General features: G+C 28.2%; 1 protein-coding gene across 7 annotated transcripts in view; it reads left to right on the forward strand.

Annotated features, from left to right (window-relative positions):
- The first annotated feature begins 245 nt into the window (after positions 1-245).
- The window catches only part of PAN3 (Poly(A) specific ribonuclease subunit PAN3), a 102,360-nt gene continuing 82,791 nt past the window's right edge, over positions 246-19,814 (forward strand). For 6 of the 7 annotated variants that reach the window (XM_067278668.1, XM_067278671.1, XM_067278669.1 and 3 more), the window contains exons 1-2: positions 246-339; positions 417-597. In XM_067278668.1, coding sequence (XP_067134769.1) covers positions 253-339; positions 417-597 — 268 coding nt within the window. In that variant the 5' untranslated portion in view covers positions 246-252. Of the gene's footprint in view, positions 598-19,814 lie in introns of all 7 variants that reach the window. The other variant, XM_067278674.1, reaches the window with a different exon arrangement.

The raw sequence follows: 19,814 nt of genomic DNA on the forward strand, positions 1-19,814 counted from the left end.
TTTAATACAGCTTTATTAATTAAGAAGGGGAAAACACTTGAACTCCTCTATTCACACCCTATAATCACTACATTTGAATTATTTTTAAATCAGTTTTAAGTATTTACGCTTTAAGTAGCGAATTAATACCTAACGTAGGAAAAAATAACGAAATAAAATAAAACGGAAGGAAAAGGAGACGACCTATATACAATGACCGCTAGGCTAAAAAAATAAGTAAGTAAATAAAAGTAAAGACGACGAAATGGACCAATGAGAGAGGACGAGACTGCGCGTTACGTGTATGGTGCGCGCGCAGTGTGTGATCAGTCTCAACATCAAGGAAGAAAACGGTGGGATGTATGTAAAGGTTAATATTTATCCCAAATATAAAAGTGATTTGGGAATCGTTTCGGTAATGTTTTAGAATGTTACAGAACATGAATGGTGGGCAAGTTAGTGGAAAAAAGGGATCGATCTGCCGTTATTTCGCAAGTAGCGGGAGTTGTTATTATGGAAACGAATGTCAGTTTTATCACACAAATCCTACAAATGTAAATTTAAATAATGATCTCCAGCTTAGAGATGGTCAGACATCGATAAGCCGAACGGGAGAAGGTGAGACGTTTATTAATTAAATGTATTATTTACACGTTGTTAATTGACGATATGTTTATAATCTTTTAGGCCTAAGACGTAAGCCTAAAAACAACCAAACAAAAGTGTTGTTGCTAAGCAGATGATGTTGTAAAGCGTCACCTGGATTTTTCACTTTTACACGTTTTTAAGTGTTTTACACAATACTTTATTGTAGCCAACTTGTTTTTGTAAATAGCGTCGATTTATCTTACTTTATTTTCGTATTTCTTAACATTGTGTGTATGTGTGTGTTTGAGTCGTATCTGGGTTAGTAGTAGCGTGTTATCTGCGATGTGTTCGGGTAGAAGTTACTTCTAGTTAATTTGTTTGTGTGTAAGTAAATGGAGAAGTAGAGTAAAAGTAATTCCTGCCTACACTCTGGTTAGTTTTGAGAAATTCAAAATTAAGAAGGATTTTTTTTTTTTTTAAGTGCTTGCTTTTAATAATATAAATTAAAATTATAAACTTTCTTTTACTTAAGTTGGGAAAAGTGTGGCCATCATTCGAAAAATGACTTTCTGAGGTTTTTGCATTTTTGGCTTCGAAACGTCGAGAAATGAAAAAGAAGTCGGGAGTTTTACATCACGTAACAACTAAGAAAGTTGTTATGTGATGGAAGGAAAGTGTTGAAGAATGATCTGGAGATTTTTACACTTTTGTGCTCGGGACCTTGAAATGCAAAAAAATGTTGGGGTTTTAACTCTTCCGGTCGTTATGTAAGGGAGGGAAAGTGTGGCACTCGGTGAAAAAATGATTTCCACGAGGTTTATACATTTTTGGCCTCGGGAACTAGAAATGTTGAAAAATGCAAAAAAAAAAATCTAGGGATTTTACTTTCTTAGTTATGTGATGGAGAGAAAATGTGACGATTGGTCAAAGAACGATCCCCAAGATTTTTACATTTTTGGAATTGGGAGCTTGAAACATTGAGAAATGCAAAAAAGATTGGAGGTTTTTATTCTGTATATTGTGGATGTTAGTGTGTGGACCACAATTTTTTTTCACTCACTTTGAAGCTCAATAACTCCTGTTTCTTTTGTCAAAAATTCCTGAAATTTTGCAGAGAGGTTTGTTTTAAATGGAAAGGCTTCTAGAAAGTTTTAGGAAAATTGGATCATTGATTTGGGAAATATGGTCCCCACTCCTTTAATATCTCCCAAATCAATCTGAAATGTTATGGTAACAATTATTAGGGATGAAAACAAATAAGAATGCCAGGAAAGTCCAGCAACATGTTGCCAACTTTTTTAAATAAATATTTCAAATTAAACATTTATTTAATTAAGTAAAACTTCGTTTTGTTGTTTTTTTCCTGTTCCAATCACTGCTAACAAATTAAAAGTACTTTTTATGTTTTCTAATTAACATATAAATAATAAGAATAAAAAACTTGAAAATTACATTTACTTTTTTCTTTTTTATACATTCTACACACAACTGTATGTTTTAATTAAGTAAGCAATTATTTTATAAGAAACTACACAGATGATATAAAAGTTTACTATGCCATCAAACTTTTCATAATATTTAACTCGTTTAAGCAATGAATAAATGTTTTTTACAGTTAATGTTACATTGTTTTTTTATGTTATGATTTATTACATATTTTTGTAGCATGTAGAACAATATTTTTATTATACAGGGTGGCACAAACCATCTGTACACCTCTTTTAAAATGAAGGGAAGTGAGTTTCATCAAAAATCCTAAAAATGTTGGTAAGCAAATCTGGTACTTTGTAGTGAATGGTGATATATTAAACTTTTGGTATTGGCCAAAAATGAGCTATCCAAGCCAAAAGTCAAATATTTAAAATGGATAATGGTATTTTTTAATTTAGATGTGAATTAAACTAAAAAAAAAAAGACAGTTTTGTGTCATGTTTCCATTGACCATAAAATGATCTTGAAAGTGTGATGAATATTCTTTTTGGCTAGTGTTGCCATCAAGCCAGTTTTCACCCGGACAAGCTGGTTTTTAAATTCATGGTCCGGATTAATTATTAATTTGTCTGGTTTTCATAGATTGTGAAATTATGATGAAGCAAAATAAATTTATGAAAATATTTGTGAGTACAGTCAAACCTGTTTTTATGCGGGGGATAGGGACCGCATTAAAAAAAACGCATAAAAAAAATCTCACGAAACTTCACAAATGGCTGTAAATAATAGTTTTCGCAACACAATTAAAAAATATTTTTTTTATGCGGTCAACAGGGACCGCATAAAAAAAGCCTCACATAGAAAATAACTCAAAACCATACGAAATAGAATTTATTGACAACAGATGTCAGCACTTGACTGCATCGTCTGGTCTATCGTCTGTTTTACATATTTTTGTCCAGGTGGTGTTTTGTTGACTTAAAAAGTAAATTATTTCATTTTTCGCATATTCATGCAATAATATTACTATAATAAGTGCATTTATGCTATAATAAGTTTATTTAGCTATAATAAGTCAACGTAAGACATGACGAATCGCACGAGACTAGTCGCCAACTATACCGCACAAATTAAAAATTCGCATTAAAAAAATCGCACATAAAAAGAGCGCATAAAAACAGGTTTGACTGTATTTTATTTTAACAGTTAGAGACTTTAACTTCACACCCCACCCAAACTTATCCCCATCTTATCCCTAGGCTATGAGTGACAGAAAATGTACTTTTAAAATTCTAATTTGCAAATATCTGTTGCAAATATTAGGTAGTTCCAACACCAGTTCCTAACTGGTTTAAAACTGGCATGTGCATTCGTCATTTCTTGGCTGTAAAGTGACATTACACATACCTTGTATGGTTTCAAATTCAAACCAGTCACGGACTTGTGTTGGAACAAATCTATTGTTCGGGTCAGCAATTTTGAAAAGGTGGCAACACTATTCTTGGCAAAACCTTATATAAGCCAGTTCACCATGATATTTTCAGATGGCTGAATATTTGATGTCAGCAAATGTAAACCCTATTCTTGTGTTTACATTTTCATTTCAAATAAGTTTTCATTTTTAGTAATACACCTATAAAAGATGTCATAATAGTGATCTACATAGCCATGTAGGCTGCAGAGATCACTATATATTTCGTACATGTGTAACTATCAATGGGATTTTAATAAAAATGCTTTGTAACATAAGATATTTTCCTATTTTCACAGTATCATTTTTTCCATGAATCACAACTTCATGATCATTTTATGCTCATTAGAGGCATTTCAGAAAAAATGTTTGAAACAAAATGTCTTATTTTTCCGAGTTCGATCTGAATCTAAATTAAAAGAAGATCATATTTTATTTAAAAATTTTGACTTCTGACCTGGTTAGCCGAACTTCTGGGCAGTACTGGAAGTTGAAAAATCACCATTCAATAGAACATACCCAATTTATTTATAAAAAGTTGTATGATTTTTAATGAAACTCACTCCACTTTATTTTAAAAGGTGTACAGTACATACAGGTGGTTTTTGTCATTCTGTATGTGTGGCTTTCTCTAATCTTTCTTTAGTGTTGTCAGTTAATTAAATTAAGAAAATTGTATATAACAAAATAAATATATTGATAGTTTAAATATAAATATCCAAACCTGATATTTATATATTAAAGCAAAATGATTGCCAAATTCTACTACTACTACTACTACTACTACTACTACTACTACTACTATTATTAATTAAATGCTAAGTATCGAATTACTAGCATTTAATTAATAATAGCAGTAGTAATATAGCCTCATACAATTTGGCAATCATTTGACTTTAATAGTTTAAACTAAATTATAATAAATTTTTTCATTTCTGTTTTTTATTCTTAATATTTAAACATATGATTATTCTACAACAATTATTAAAATAAAATAGTTGTATTTAGAGAATTGAAATATTGTAGGAAAATTAAAACTTCCATTAAACATTTCCACCAGAACAAGCATTTTAGGATAATTTAGTTAGTTATTGTTATATTCCAATTTAATACAGAAACAAACTTTAAAATTACACATTCAATTTAAAAAATGAATTAAACTTATAAACATTGCAAACATTAAATTCATGCACAGTTATAAGTTATTTATGCTTAAGTTATTAAGCATTCTAAACTTAAAACATTATAAAAAATCAGTATAAAAAAAATTATCATTTAAATAAATTAATGACTGATTGAATTAGTCAAAAAACATTTATTCTCTTCTAAAATTTATGCACGATAGTTTAGATTATATTCATCCAGTTATTATTGATAAAGATCATTTTGTGATTATATAGGTATTAATAATTATAAGATATGTAGATGATATTTTCATTCCTTTTTATAACATTGAACTAGATGCTACCTGTTAGAAATAAATAATACTTAAATGATATAACAAATTATTATATAATGTATAATTTTAAAACTTTAACTTCTATAAGCAGTTGGTACGCATTGCCAAAGAAACATAACAGTTAATATTACTTTTTACAGTTTGAACATAAACTCCAAATTAACAATTGTTCTGCTTTGTTGGAGCTCTTAAGGAATTAACATGCATTTTGCACTTTTAATTGTTTTTGATTTTACAACTCATCTTCAAGAATATAATTATTAAATTATAGAACTAGATTCAAAGTTCAAAATATTTGTACTAGAATATAATTTTTTTGGCTATGAAGACAAATTATAAAATTTGAAAGATCTAATGTTGCAAAATGTGTGTTTGTCAGATGTTGTATAATTTTCCTACAGTTGCCATTTGTGGTAGCCACATATAAAGTATAGTCTAACTCCTTATCTGTGTCTGGAATTCTTGTGTAATGAGTGTATGCTCATTGTATTGAGGTTGTGAATGCAGGTAGTTTAAATCAGAATGGATCTGCAGAGATTGACACTGACATGCAAAAACACCCTACATACTTATTCCAGCAATGTTTGTAATTCCTATTAAACATTGCTGGAGTATGTAAAGTGCTTTTTGCCTGTCAGTTTCAGTATATTGGTTAATTAAATCTACAAGAGATGGTTGGTATAAAAAAGCAGATAATATTATGATTTTTAATATATCCTGGTGGTGGTGTGCCCATTCTTAGATGTATTTGCAGACCCAAAGAAGTGTATCATGGCATTACTTTTTCTTTATCTATCAATTTTCCAATAAAACAAAAGCTGTGTTCATTTACAATATTGCTTCTTCAGGAAATATAATATATAATATTCAGTAATGGACCAAAAAAATAGTCTTTTGCCAAACATGTCACACTGGACTGTCAATATAGTGAATCTTCAAAGGTCTGACAAATGAGATAAATTATTATATCAAAGAGTTCACTATACATATAAAGAATAGCAAGAACCTACTAAATTGTTCACTAACTTAAGCATTCACCATACATGATATTCAACATGTTGAGTGAATAATTATTAGAATATTGGAACAATCTTTGTTTCATATTAAAATGTGTGTTAATTCTGTTCCTGATATCTATTATTTATAACAAACGTACTACACCTTTAAAGTATCCAGTAGGAAGTTTTTATTAGCTTATAATGTTTTTAAGCTAATAAAAACTTCCTACTGGATACTTTAAAGGTGTAGTACGTTTGTTTTACATTCCAGTAAACGTTTCTCTTTTATTCCTATTATTTATATTTTATAAACACTAAAATATAGGCCTATATGAAATTTTGTTAAATGAAAGTGATTGAATTATTTATTTTAAGATGCTTCTTTGATTTTGAATTTTATATTTCATTTATAAAGTTGTTTAGTTGCCACTATTGATGATGATATCTTTGTTAAAAATTGCAAATTTAAAAAAACAACTTTTTGTGTTAATATAGAATTGAAAAAAGGTATAAAAACATATATACTAGGTGAAATGTATGATAACTTTCAAACAAATGATGTCATATTATAAACAAATGGTGTCATCAGTATGAATATGCAACAATCTAAGAATAAAGTTCAACAAAAAAAGTAAAAACGAAAACAAAAGTTATTTTATTATATCTAATAATGTAAATTCAAAAGGTAATGTTTGTGTATATGCTAATGTCTTTGTAGTATTTTATAAAGTGTGTTAATCACCTTTTATACATAAATTTGTTCCTATACAAATATGAACATCCAAACTCAATAATTATATGTTAAAGACATACTATTGCCAAATTATATTGGGCTATATTATTACTACTATTAATTAAATGGTGAGTAATATAGCCCAATGTAATTTGGCAATCATTTGGCTTCATTCCTGTAGTTGAGTTTCCACTAGATTACCAAATGTTTGTCTGTATAACTTGTTATAATATATATTCTACAGAAAATGGCTAGAACAAAAATTAAATCTTTACCTAACCCCATCTCACTATAAACCCTGTTTCTATTGGAGTGTCGATTGCTCCATAGGTGGTATGGGTTAGTAATTGCTGTTTAAAATTAGCATAGATCCTTCATAATTACATACATCTTTAATACATGCATGTCCTTCAAATTATCTTTTAAGTACAGATAACCTGCAGTTACATGCACAAAAATATGACATACTGTATTTACTCTAACATAAGATGATCTTGCATATAGGATGAGGTGTGACTTTAAAGATCAAAAATAAAGAAAATTAGATTTATTAAAAAACTTCTAATTTTATTTTGTTTAATTACAAATAAAATATCAAATGCACGTAAATGCACACATTGTCCTGCAAAAATTACTGGCATTTTAAACTTTAAGGAAAAATCTTGTAAAATTAACAACATAATTTGTTCACATAAAAGCTGGACAATAGGGAACCTTTTTTTGCCAATACTTAACAGTCAAATTCACTCTTTGTTGATTACACTTATGATTTTCTTTGAATTCTGATTTCCAAATAATCATATGTTTTCACATGAGAATGAATTAAAACTTATATTAGGCTCTCGGGTAATTTTGGAATTCAATTCAAAATCTTTGCTTTTCCTATTGCTATTCATTTTTACTCCTGACAATACACAAAAACGATTCAAACGACCCAGATAAAATACTATTGTTTTTAAACACCAAAACGTGAGAATCCGGAAAAAATGCAAATACACAGTTTACAAAAATTATACAAAAACGAAATGAATCCTTCACTTACATGTATAGGACGACCTAGGTTTTTGAAGCAGTAAAAAATGGATAAAAACCTTGTCTTATATGCGAGTAAATATAGTATATGGACATTAGGTCCTTAACTTATATTATTAATGGGTAATGTAGTTGAAGACCTAAAGTAAGAATATAATAGTAGTGAAATGATATAACAAATTATTTTATAATGCATAATTTTGAACTCTAACTTCTATAATCAAAATGTATATTTATCGGATGCTCAAAAATAATATGTAAAATAATAATATGTTATATATTATTTTTAAGTGTTAGTTCATGTATTTAAATTGTCACATCATTTACACTGATGTCATTATTTGCTCATTTATTTGATATTTATTCTTCTTTCATTATTTAATTAGAAACAATCACACAGTTTTGTCTAGCAAGTTCTTATATTCTTTTTAATTTGATATATAAAATGATAAATAACCTTTATTAAGGAAATCAGTAAGAAATATTTCTGGTTAATTGATAAATTATCCTCAGCTTTTAGTATTTTACAAAAATTTGTATTGTTGACATTTTTATGATTTGTAACTTTTAAAAATTTTAAATAGAATAAAATTTCCATAGACCATTGATATTACAATATTATTCTTTTTTGTGCATATTAAGTAAATAATTTATGATTGCATTACTTCTGAAAGAATAGAAAATTTTTCTATTTTTTAAACTACGGTAATCTATTTATGCCAATAATTGGTTCCATGAAAACTGTAAATGGAGCCATAGTAAGCTGTTTAAATCAAGGATTTGTATCATATTCTCAAATACAATATTTTACTCTTATTAGGGTATAAAAGTTTCTTAAATGTATGCCTGAGGTTACTGATAATTTAAAAACCACATTTGGATGTAACTAGCATTTATTACTATAAAATGGATCATTTAAAATTTAAATATTTTTCAACTATGTTAAAGTGGATTTGTATAAATGAAGGGGTAACTATATTTTAAATGTAACTAATTAATCTCAACAAAAGTGTTTGTTGTAATATCACATGGAACATTGCCAGAGTAATTTTTGAAACTTTTTACTTTAATAATTGTTATCTATTTGTTTCAAGTAAATTTGTATCTTTATTGTTTATAAGGGTTCTATTCAGTTTGGCCATGTTTTTTTTTTTTTTTTTTTGTTTTGTAAAGAAAAGAATGTGACCAAACCAATTACTGCTTTTAGAAAGAGCTAGAACAATAATAATTTGATTTGTTTAGTTTATGGGTTCAGAAAAGTGTTTACTGTTTGAAACAACATTGAGTTACAATCATTTAATAGGAAAAAAGCTAATGTGTTTTAAGTAGTCTTGTTTGTAATGTAATAAAATAGTTAAGTCTGATAGATCACATAATAATGAACTATAGAGTATCCCAAAACTTATATGTAGGAAATTTAACACTTTAGAAAAATGTGACTTTATTTAATTTATAATTTCTCTTTATGGATTTGCCATTTATTTCTAAATGCACAGATGTATTGCTCTCATTCAAGCTGAACTGTTAATATATCAGATGTTAGGCCAGGAACACACATGCGTAAAATTGTTTGGCAGTAAACTGAATCAGAAATCAGCTTTCAGTTCAATTTCTGTCTTATGCTTTTATGCCAGAACACACATACGTAAAAATTCTCGCCAAATAGGAAACACCACTGCCACTAACAGTGCTAATTTTAATTTTTTCCTCTCATATATCTATCCCTTTGTACCTTCCATTTTTTCTCCGCTTCCTCTGCTATAATATAGAAATTTAAATTAATAGACTTGTATTCTGAATTCAAACAAAAAACGTTTGATTTAAATACTAGGCCTATATATCGATTCTACTAGACCTACCTGTTGTTTGAAATTTTGCACCTATAGCTATCCATAAACGTTGTTTAAATACAGTGTCTTTATACATGACACTGATGTGGTCGAACGGATTCGATAAACCGCTCTATTTCATTTATTTTTCGTTTTTTCGAGATTGTCACAATTATAGCGTTGACCCTCATTGTCGCCATTGTTAGAATAAAAACCACGTGTCTACTTTGACGTCGCAGAAAAGACTTCTCTTTATTGGAGGAATTTTGGCGTAAAAACTAGACACATGCTCTACTCTCTTTTCAGTTCTGTTTCAGCCAAAATTTCAGAAAAATTTTTACGCTTTCTGTTTTATGCTAGATTTTACGCCAATTTTTATGCATGTGTGTTCCTGGCCTTATGCATGTAATTAAACTTTGAATGTGTTTCTTTAGATGATCTGTGTTTTGAATCTTTCCTGGTGCATCAAAGCCTTCAAGTACTGTACCTCTGAAAGTAAAAGCCAAGTGGGCTATGATCTGAGGATCTCAGAAGCCACTTTGTAGGCTCACAATGACCAATCCATGAACATGGAAACTGACAAATTTTTAGGACAACCTATATAAGACTATTAACACAGAATGAAATGTAAAATGAAATTAATATTAAAACTGTAAAAATTTATTTCCTAATAAGACAGCATTAACAATACTTAAAATTCAGATTAAATAAATTAAAAATATGATTAAAAATTGCAACTCAACATTGTGACAATGTCACAATAAGTAATTGATTATTTCATTTTATTTTATTCTAACATCTTTACATTCCTAACATAATGTAATAGAATGTTAAAATTGAGTTTTACATTTGATTTCAATGTTTTGTTTCATTGTGTTATCAATGTATAGGTTGTAAAGCGAAATGAAACAAAAGTACAGTGCATTCTCAATAAGAAATTATAAGAAAAGACAGCTGTTGGTGTTACTTTAACAACAGAAAACTCACTAGTCTTTTCAACAGTATATTAAGGTTGACTTTAGGTTATGCAGTTCAAACATAAACACAGTATCTTTTCTTATTTCTTAGATAATTTTTGATGTATAGTGCTTAAGTTCTTTTTTCACTTCAATAATCTGAACTCTACTTAGTTTTAATAAACGTTATTTGTTTTTCTGCTAAGTGTTCATACCAAAAACAAAAAGAAATTTGTATTTTTTTAAATGCAGCAAATTTTTAAAATTAGCATATATTACATATTTTGACATAAACATAAGTACCTACACAGTATAAAAATGTTTTTAAGTGCAGTGAAGCGTCAAAAATTCGGACTAATTGGACCAGATATCATCTGGATTTTCAAATATACATGTAAATTAGCAAGTATTGTAAACTTTGCTTATTAATAATATAAATGCAGAGTATTGCCATTCAGAATCATACACGTTAAAAATGCTGATTCAAATGTGAAAAGTTGAAAAGAAATTGTATTGTAGCAAATCTATCGATATTAAAATGCACAAGTTATTAACTTTACACAGTAAATTCTTCATTAATTGAATATGTTACTTGAGGCCTGACTGTACAGGTTGAACTTCTGTTCTAAGATTCACTAATCTAGCAACTTCAGTGATTTGGAACACAAGTTTAGGACAGTGATTTGGCATGTCATTCATTTGCATGAAGTTGGACTTCATTCAGTCCTGACTTCTACATCCAGTCAGAGAATTCCCAACATTCGAAATGCCTAGAGTCATAAGAAAAATGTTGCCATCATTTTGAGAACATCAACACCTATTATGCATGAAGATCCTTATTTGAGGTCCTTTTATAATTTTTCTACTGCTTTTACATCGTTAAGCCAATGACCGATCAGATAATGCCTTCACAATATTTAAAAATCAACATTTGAATTTTTGTTCTACTTTCGAACACTGCCGTTAACCTGATGATAATAGCTTAATGCTATCAAAAATGTTTAACATTTTTTCATTCAATTTCTTAGAAATTTTTTCTAGAGTTTTGTTTGTATTTATGTTTCTATGAAATTATCTTGTTCTGAATGTCAAAACATAAAATTATCCACAGCTACATACTACAGGATTTAGAAAAGTTTATTCTGACCTCAAAATAAGAAAAATAACAAATAAAATGACATCTTACCAAGTTTCACATTGTTGTCATAGGTTGTCAGCCTATCTTTGTATATTTTTACTTTTTGTCCACATATAAAATAACCAATTTATGATTTTTAAATACTTATGCTGAAACAAGTTCAGGTTTTTAAAAACATTCAAAATTATCAACTTGTCGTCAAGTTAGAAAAATGTTCAATGCTACTTTAAATTATCGAAATTGGCTAATTATTTGCAAATTAATAACACTGCAACTGTGACACAACCAGTATTATAACCAGCTTATTTACGGTGCTTGATTCTGCTATGATAGAGGTATAGATATTATCATATTGCCATTGTTTATCCTAAGCTTCACTGATTCAGAAAATATGCTGCTCTGACACCTGTTAGGTCCCAAGCTTGCCAGATTAGTGAGTTTCAGCTTATATTTATGTAATGACCAAACAACAATGATCTTAACTGAATTCTTTTCTTACAGTCTAATTTAATATAATTTAAATTAATTATACTTTCATCTTTTTTCAAATAACATAAACTTTTATCCATATTAATGACAAATAAGACATTAAATAATGTCTTAATGGGTATGTTTCTTGATAAAATAGCTTTAATATACTTAGATAAGCAAACCAATGACAGCCCATTTCATTTAAAACAGACTATATATTGGCTTGTTTATCCAGCTATATTAAAGCTGCTTTATCAGGTAACATGTCCAATGTAAACTGTAAACAAGCTTGTTGTTTGCATTTGTCATTTTAAATTTATACAGTGCTCTCTGTAGTTTGTTGCATTAACCATTCATTTATTTTTGAACTGTGTGATGGTAAGAGGGAATACTTACTATTTTTGCTTTGCAAGCATTAATTCTTTATTATCCATTATTACCCATCATCAATGATGAGATTTCCATCCCTCTCATAACACCCTACCCCCTACAACAACTTGCTGATTCATCAGAAATTTGGTAAATAATTATCTTACTTGTCATATATTAATCTTAACTGTATTTGGAGCTCAGATTTTTCTTGACACTTGCTTCTTACAATAACAAGAAATTCAGTTAGCTATATGTGCATAACACTGGGTTATTTCATTTAAAATGAAATTTTCTTTAAATCAAAAATGTATCTATACAATTACATCAAAGAAAAACTGCATTATTCCAAACTTTAGACCTACTATAGATGTTCAATATAGAATTCTGCTTAGCCTGATGCAGGCCACAAAGTAGCTGAAAACATTTGTTTTTAATCAGAGAATGCTGAAAAGTGAGAGAAAGGTGTAAATTTTAATATTTAGAAAATAGTTCCAGCTTTAGAATTAACAAATTGTATCTATAATTATCCATATTTAGTTCAAATTATTTTAACTTAGAAATAGCGGAATATTGGCCAGGTTTCTAACCACAATTATTATGCCACTTTTAAATGCAAATTAAGACTTAATGTTAGTTGCTTTTTTGTTTTTATGTAAATGAAAATTGTTAATTTAAATAACTATTGTTGTAACCTGATACAATTTTAAGGAACAACAATACTGTTTTATTTAATTCACAAAAAATACAGACAAAAAGAATTAGGTTAAGTGGCAAGTAATATGGTGACAGAATGTTTACAAACACAACTTTAAATCACATGATTTTTTCCATGTAAATTTAATTATAGGTTCATGTGTGCTGTGAGATCAAAAAAAGTTGAAAAACACTGCCCTAAACCATGACTGGAAATACGTGATGATGACATGCGTTCCAGGGGCTTCAGATGACCAATATCTATCATTTTGGCAGTTGTGGACTTGCTCCACTGTGAACACTTTCCTATCTCTGAAAAGGATTTTTTTCTATTGTTGACCTGTAAATCAGCATAGAAATGCACTTGTTTGCTTCCATTAGCAAGGACCCTTCTGAAGCTTGTAAGGCTTTAGTTCAAAGTCTTCTTATATTATCTTCTGAATTGATTTAAAGTAACATCAAAATCATTTGTGAAAATTAATTTTTATTGTCTGTTTTTTGTTCAATTTACTGTTTTAACATTTTAAATAATGTTTTACATATTATAGCACATTTGTTATAAACAAAGTGAAACTTTTTTACTTCAATAAGAGACTTTATAATTTTTCTGTTTAGCTCTGTTGGAACAGAACATTTTTGTGAATGTATTGTTTAAAAGTTAGGAACTGCCTATGTATTTTATATCATTTTAACCTATCAATTATATTTTTATAAGCTGATGAGGATGAAATGTTTGGTGAAAACATTTCTTCTAATATTAGTTACTTGAACTGAGCAGTTAGATTGTTAGTTTATTTATTGTATTTAATTCAGTTGAAAATGGTTTTAGGGAATTCAAAAATGTCAATATCATAAATTAATGTTAAGTGGACTCACAAAATTGAATCTGATAAATAGTTAAGAAATTATTGTCATAATTGCTTTTAAATATAAAACCTGTTAATATTATTTGTAAATTTAGTTTCCAGTTTATCTACATAAACCTTACAATTCCAGCAAAATATTTTAATTTGCAAATGTTATCAATGCTCTTTAAACTTCATCTTAAGGCTAGAGAGATTCAAATCATTTAACTTTTACAGAAATTAAAGCTTTTCAAACATTACAACATTCTAATTTTAGAATAGTTTAAAAATTTCACAGTATGAAATTTAAACTAACATTCTTGGGAGAGCCAAATACTATACAATAAACAAATTAATACATATATGTATGTATATATGTATTAATTTGTTTATTGTATAGTATTTGGCTCTTTCAAGAATGTTAGTTATGTATATATGTGTACATATATACATATACAGTATATACACATTCAAAAGGATTTACAATAGGTCTTAAATTAAGTTTGGAATTTTATATTTTGTGTAGACTGTGTATTTTTCAAAATTGTTATCCAGTTAGAAGAACCTTGTTAAAATGTGACATTTGACACATGCATATTTCATGACATACAAAACTTTTAAATGTTTGTTCTTTTAAAAAATGCATTCTATTAGTTCTATGTAGGATAAACCTGAGGATAACTGTTAAAGATAGAGGAAAACAAAAAACGTTTGTTTTTCATTTAATTAAATCTACTTTATGCCGGTTTGTAGGTGTTATGTATTTTTAATGTGTAATAATGATTTTTATAACAAATTAAATATAATTTCTTGCCATTTCTTATAATTATGACATTCTTGAAAGTATCATTTATAGTTTTGTTTTCAGATGACATCACTTACTGATGAAATATATTAATTTATTATATTTCAAATTACATTAGGATATTTTAAATTCAGTATGTTAATAAAGGGCATATGGGCTGTAGTGTTCCTGCCTAAATCTGCAATCAGGTCAAAACTTTCTTGGTGGGTCAGTCCTGGTCTTAAACTATTTCCACACCAAATTTTAGTATTGAACTCTCATGTGCTGCAGCATAAAAATTTAAAAACTTTCTGTAATTATTTCTGCATATCTTGGTAAAACCTTTGTCAAATTTGATCAAATAAAATCTATGTGAAATGACCAAAACAAGAATTGTTTAAATTTTGCATCATGTAGCAGAGCTCATTACAAACTGAAAAATATATTGCCCAGAGTACAATGTCTGATCTATATGTCTGCAAAATTTCATTAATTTATTTTGATGGTAAGATACTGAGAAAAATAAAGACATGATTTGTGTGTTACCAATGAGAGGCCAACCTGGCATATGGAAAATGAGAGGGGGGTGGTCATTAACACACAACCTACTGATAGGTGGGTGTTGAAACTGCTGCCAGGAAATGTTTCTTCAAACCTGAGGTCCTTTTCACAATTTGACAAATGATTTTGTTAGTCAAATGAATAGGTTTATTTGCAAAAAACAGTTTGACTAGTTGTAATGGGAATCCTGCATTTGTAAATTAAAATATTTTGCTAGAATTATAAGGTGTAGTGTATTAGTGAACATAAAACTTCTGTTATTAGTACAGAAACAGTAAATTCAAATTGAATAATCATTATTGGAATAACATGTTTTGCATTTGAATGATTCACAGTTGATAACTTATCATTATTGTGATCTAATTTATTATCTATATTATCTGATAATATTTCAGCAAAATCATCATGCATTTTTATACATTTCTGTTATTACAAATTTGAAGTAAATCTAGCTTTTAATGTTTAAGTTTTTAACTTAGTAGTAGTTATTTGAATTTTCTTGAACCTCATATCAATTTGAATAAAGTTATTTTAGCTTTTACAAAACTGGAATAAACTTAAATATGTAAAATCTCCAAATTTATGAGAAAAAACTAAAAATATATTTAATGTAGAATGAAAAGTTCAAATATCTAGCAATTCTAACAATTTCAAATTTCTGTACATTTCTGGAAAACTAAATTTTTTCTTTGAATTCCTGAAGATGAACAGAAGCTTGAAAGCATTAAAAATTTTGAAGTTATCACTCAAATAAAGCATAGTATTTTTACTTTATAGCAAGGGACAAATTTAGTTTGGAGTGTTCTCTATACTCATATGATTACAGATTAAATTTGAGTCTCACTCTAGGCTGATCTTTTCTTCCACAATATTCTAAATTATGTTTTATTTCCAATGATTAAATTTAACATAAGGTGGTGGCTTAACTACCTATCTCTAGTCCAGATTACTTAGTATCTTAATAATTAATTAGCCATGTTATAACCTAATAAGAATCGAGATGTGTCATTTGACTATAGCTTCTATTTTACTTAAAATTTTGTATTGAAGATTTAGTTTTTTGTTGAAATAGTACAATTTTACATCTGTTAACAATACCTTCCAATGTAATAACCGGTGTTAATGAACACACTCAACGAACCTTTATGTCAGGTAACGTTTAAAATTTGTGAAACGAACGTTTTTGCCTCACTCGAGGTCAGCTTCAGGTTAACCCGAAGCAGACCTCGAGTGAAGCCGAAAATGTTTGTTTTACGAATTTTAAATGTTACCAGACATAAAGGTTCATCGAGAGTGTTTACATCTGTTAATATTTTAAAATATGCTTTCTCTTCAATGTTATGTACAGGGTTCCTACCCACCTGGAAAGTCAGGGAATTTGCCTCCTTGGCTGCATTGTTGATTTTTTTGCTGACAGTATGGTTGACTAAGTGTAGCTGTCTGTGGGCAGCAAGAAGTAATGTGGTGCAATGTAACTTATACAATTCATTGACAATTTGAGTAAAAACATTGTTAATTTTATACATATTCATTTTTGATAAATTACTTAAAATAGTTCTATAATTTAAATCATTATTTATAGAAATTATATTTGAAGTTTGAAATTTTTTTTGATAATTTTTTAAAGCAGTACAGTCTGAGTAGATGAAGAGCAGAGAAATCATTACAATTATACCAATAACAGTTTCTTGAAAAGTCAATAATGTATTATTTATAATTAAAGAGAATTGATTAAGTCTCAGTTCAATTAAAGTACATTTAATAAAGTTGAGTTCGTAGCAATAATATTTGACTGTGTGGGAAAGTTCAAAATATGCAGATACCAAGGGTGATATGATGAATTAAGTATAGCATTTCTGTCATTAGTTATCGAATGCGAAACAGCTGACTCCATCATCATAGTGTAAGCATTTTTCCAATTATCCATCGAATTATCAAATAGTATACTGGATACTCCAAATGATTGTAATACTTTGTTAAATTTATAGTACCATGTTGATTTATTGACAATGTCCTTTTTCATTTGAGTAGTCATAATATGATATAAGAATTTAATATTATCATCTTTAGTGTTTAGTAGATGATAATAAAATTTAATTAATCTTTTCATGAAGAAAGGAAAAAGTTGATATCTATTAGTTTCTGAGCAAATAGCATATCTTGGAACTGTGTGTTCAAGTTTAAATAGTTTATGTAAATATATAATATGGAATTTTTCCAAATCATAGAATAGGCCAATGGCCCAAATCAGATTGGCATAAAAAAACACTGGCATTATTAAACATTTTCATATGAAGTGTTAGGTTGGAGATTTTCAACTTTGCACCCAAATAGAGAGTATTATTAATTAATTGATTAATTTTTATATTGAGATATTTCAGATGCATCTGGAATTTGCCATTCCAGTTAAAAATTGTACCTAAATATTTTATATTATTAATTAATTCTAAAGATTGGCCATTTAAAAAGAAAGATTTCTCTTGGTTTGCTGATTTTGTTATTAACGAAAATTATTATTTTTGATTTACTAAATATTAGTAAATCAAAAATAGGAATATAGAGTTCAAGTAGTTGTTAAGTTTTGTAAGCTTATGTTGTAGAGTTATTTTGGTTGAGGCTAATAAAACTAGATCATCAGCATATAAAATATAATGAAATGTTCTACCTTGTTTGTCTACTATTAATAATTAGATATTAAACAATTTGGTATTAGAGGTAGATGTTAGGTGTCATCTCTTAAGTAAATTAATAATTTATTAAATAATTTAGAATAGTTCAGAAGAAAAGAACTAGCCTGGAGTGGGATTTGAACCTACAATCTGTTTACCATGCAGTGTGCTACTAGTTACACCACCTGGACCTCTGAGCAATTTTTCGCTTCCAGATGCATTTAAATCTAGATATAACCATTCATGGTTATTCATGGCACCAGCTAGAGATGACTCCTTTGCCCACAGCCTAAGTACGCCTCCACTATGGCACTCAGCTAGATATTGTTTTACCCAGCTCTACTCTGAACTATAGTTTTTCCAAGTCTAATAAATATAATTAATTTCATCTTAATGTCTAATCATTGAAAGTACCAAATGGGAGGAGCATGTTTATCTGCAGTATCAGATTATGAAATTATTAAATAATGTAATCAATCTAATTAAATTTATCATTTATCAAATAGCCTTTAATCCCTTTTTTATGATATATAGGACAAATATACTTTTTAACACATACGTAGTAAATTATTTTAATGAAACCCTGTCATTAAAATAACTTACTATATATGTCTTAAAAAGTATATTTGTACTATAAATCTAATTTCATGTCACTCACTACTTACAGTGAAATTAATAATAATAATCTATGTTCCCTTTACAAATATGATAAACAGAAATGAAATGAAACTAATACATAATGAATCTGTTAATGAATCTATTGCTTATAACTTTATAAGTGAATATATGCTGTAAATAGAATATTTTATGTAACAGGCTACATTTAAAATGCTCTCTCTTTAAACACATTTCATAAATAAAGCAAATCTTACGCAGATTATTATGTTGTTAATAATTTTAAAATGTTTTTTACTTGATAAATTTTGTAAACGTGTGAAAAGGCAATACAGAAATTATAAGGAAAAAATTTTTAAATATATTTTTCCCCATTTATTATTTTGTATTTTCTGTTATTTTTGAAAATAAGTTGTTTCTATATAGAAATTCAGGAAAATGAATTTATTAAACTGGAAAAAAGAAAACTATTTAATTTTTACAATTGCAAAAAATTTTATTTTATTAACTCCTAATTTGAAACAGTTTGCATTTTTACTTTATTTAGATTTGACAGTCAGGGGTTAAGGTGCCAGTCTACCACTTTGGGGACCTGAAACAAAACCATTTAGGTCAAAAAATTTCAGAAACATTTTGGGGATGGTCCAACCCTCATTACCTGGCCACTCCATTGCAGTCTGGCTGAACTCACAATAGGCTTCATAAAAAGACCCTGTAAGTGCCCATAGGGTGAATAAGTAAAGAAATACTTCATTTAGATTTATTTTTTGAAGTTCCATACTGAATTCTGATCTTGTTGATATGAAAATAAATATCTTAGGATAGTAACCATAAATTATAAACCTAAACAAAGTAAAAATATAGAGAACTTTAAAAACAGTTTATTATGCTTGCTAGTTTTTTATTGTTGTTGTTAAGTTATAATGAAATGATTTCAAATGCTGATTATAAAACTCATGTTTGGAGAGAAGCGTACATTGGTATTTTAGCATATTAATCATGTCATCCTGATGACTACTAACAATTTGACAACAAAACTAATAAAAACTACATACATACATACAATAAATGGCTACTATATATGTATATTATGGACAAAGTGATTAATTGGGCATTATGAATAATGACTAAAAAGGGTGCGCAGTGTGATAAATATTGATTAATTTATCAAATTAGCTGGTCATTATGAA

Source organism: Centruroides vittatus, unplaced genomic scaffold, assembly GCF_030686945.1.
Source record: "Centruroides vittatus isolate TY-2023 unplaced genomic scaffold, ASM3068694v2 contig_817, whole genome shotgun sequence".
Lineage (NCBI taxonomy): Eukaryota > Metazoa > Arthropoda > Arachnida > Scorpiones > Buthidae > Centruroides > Centruroides vittatus.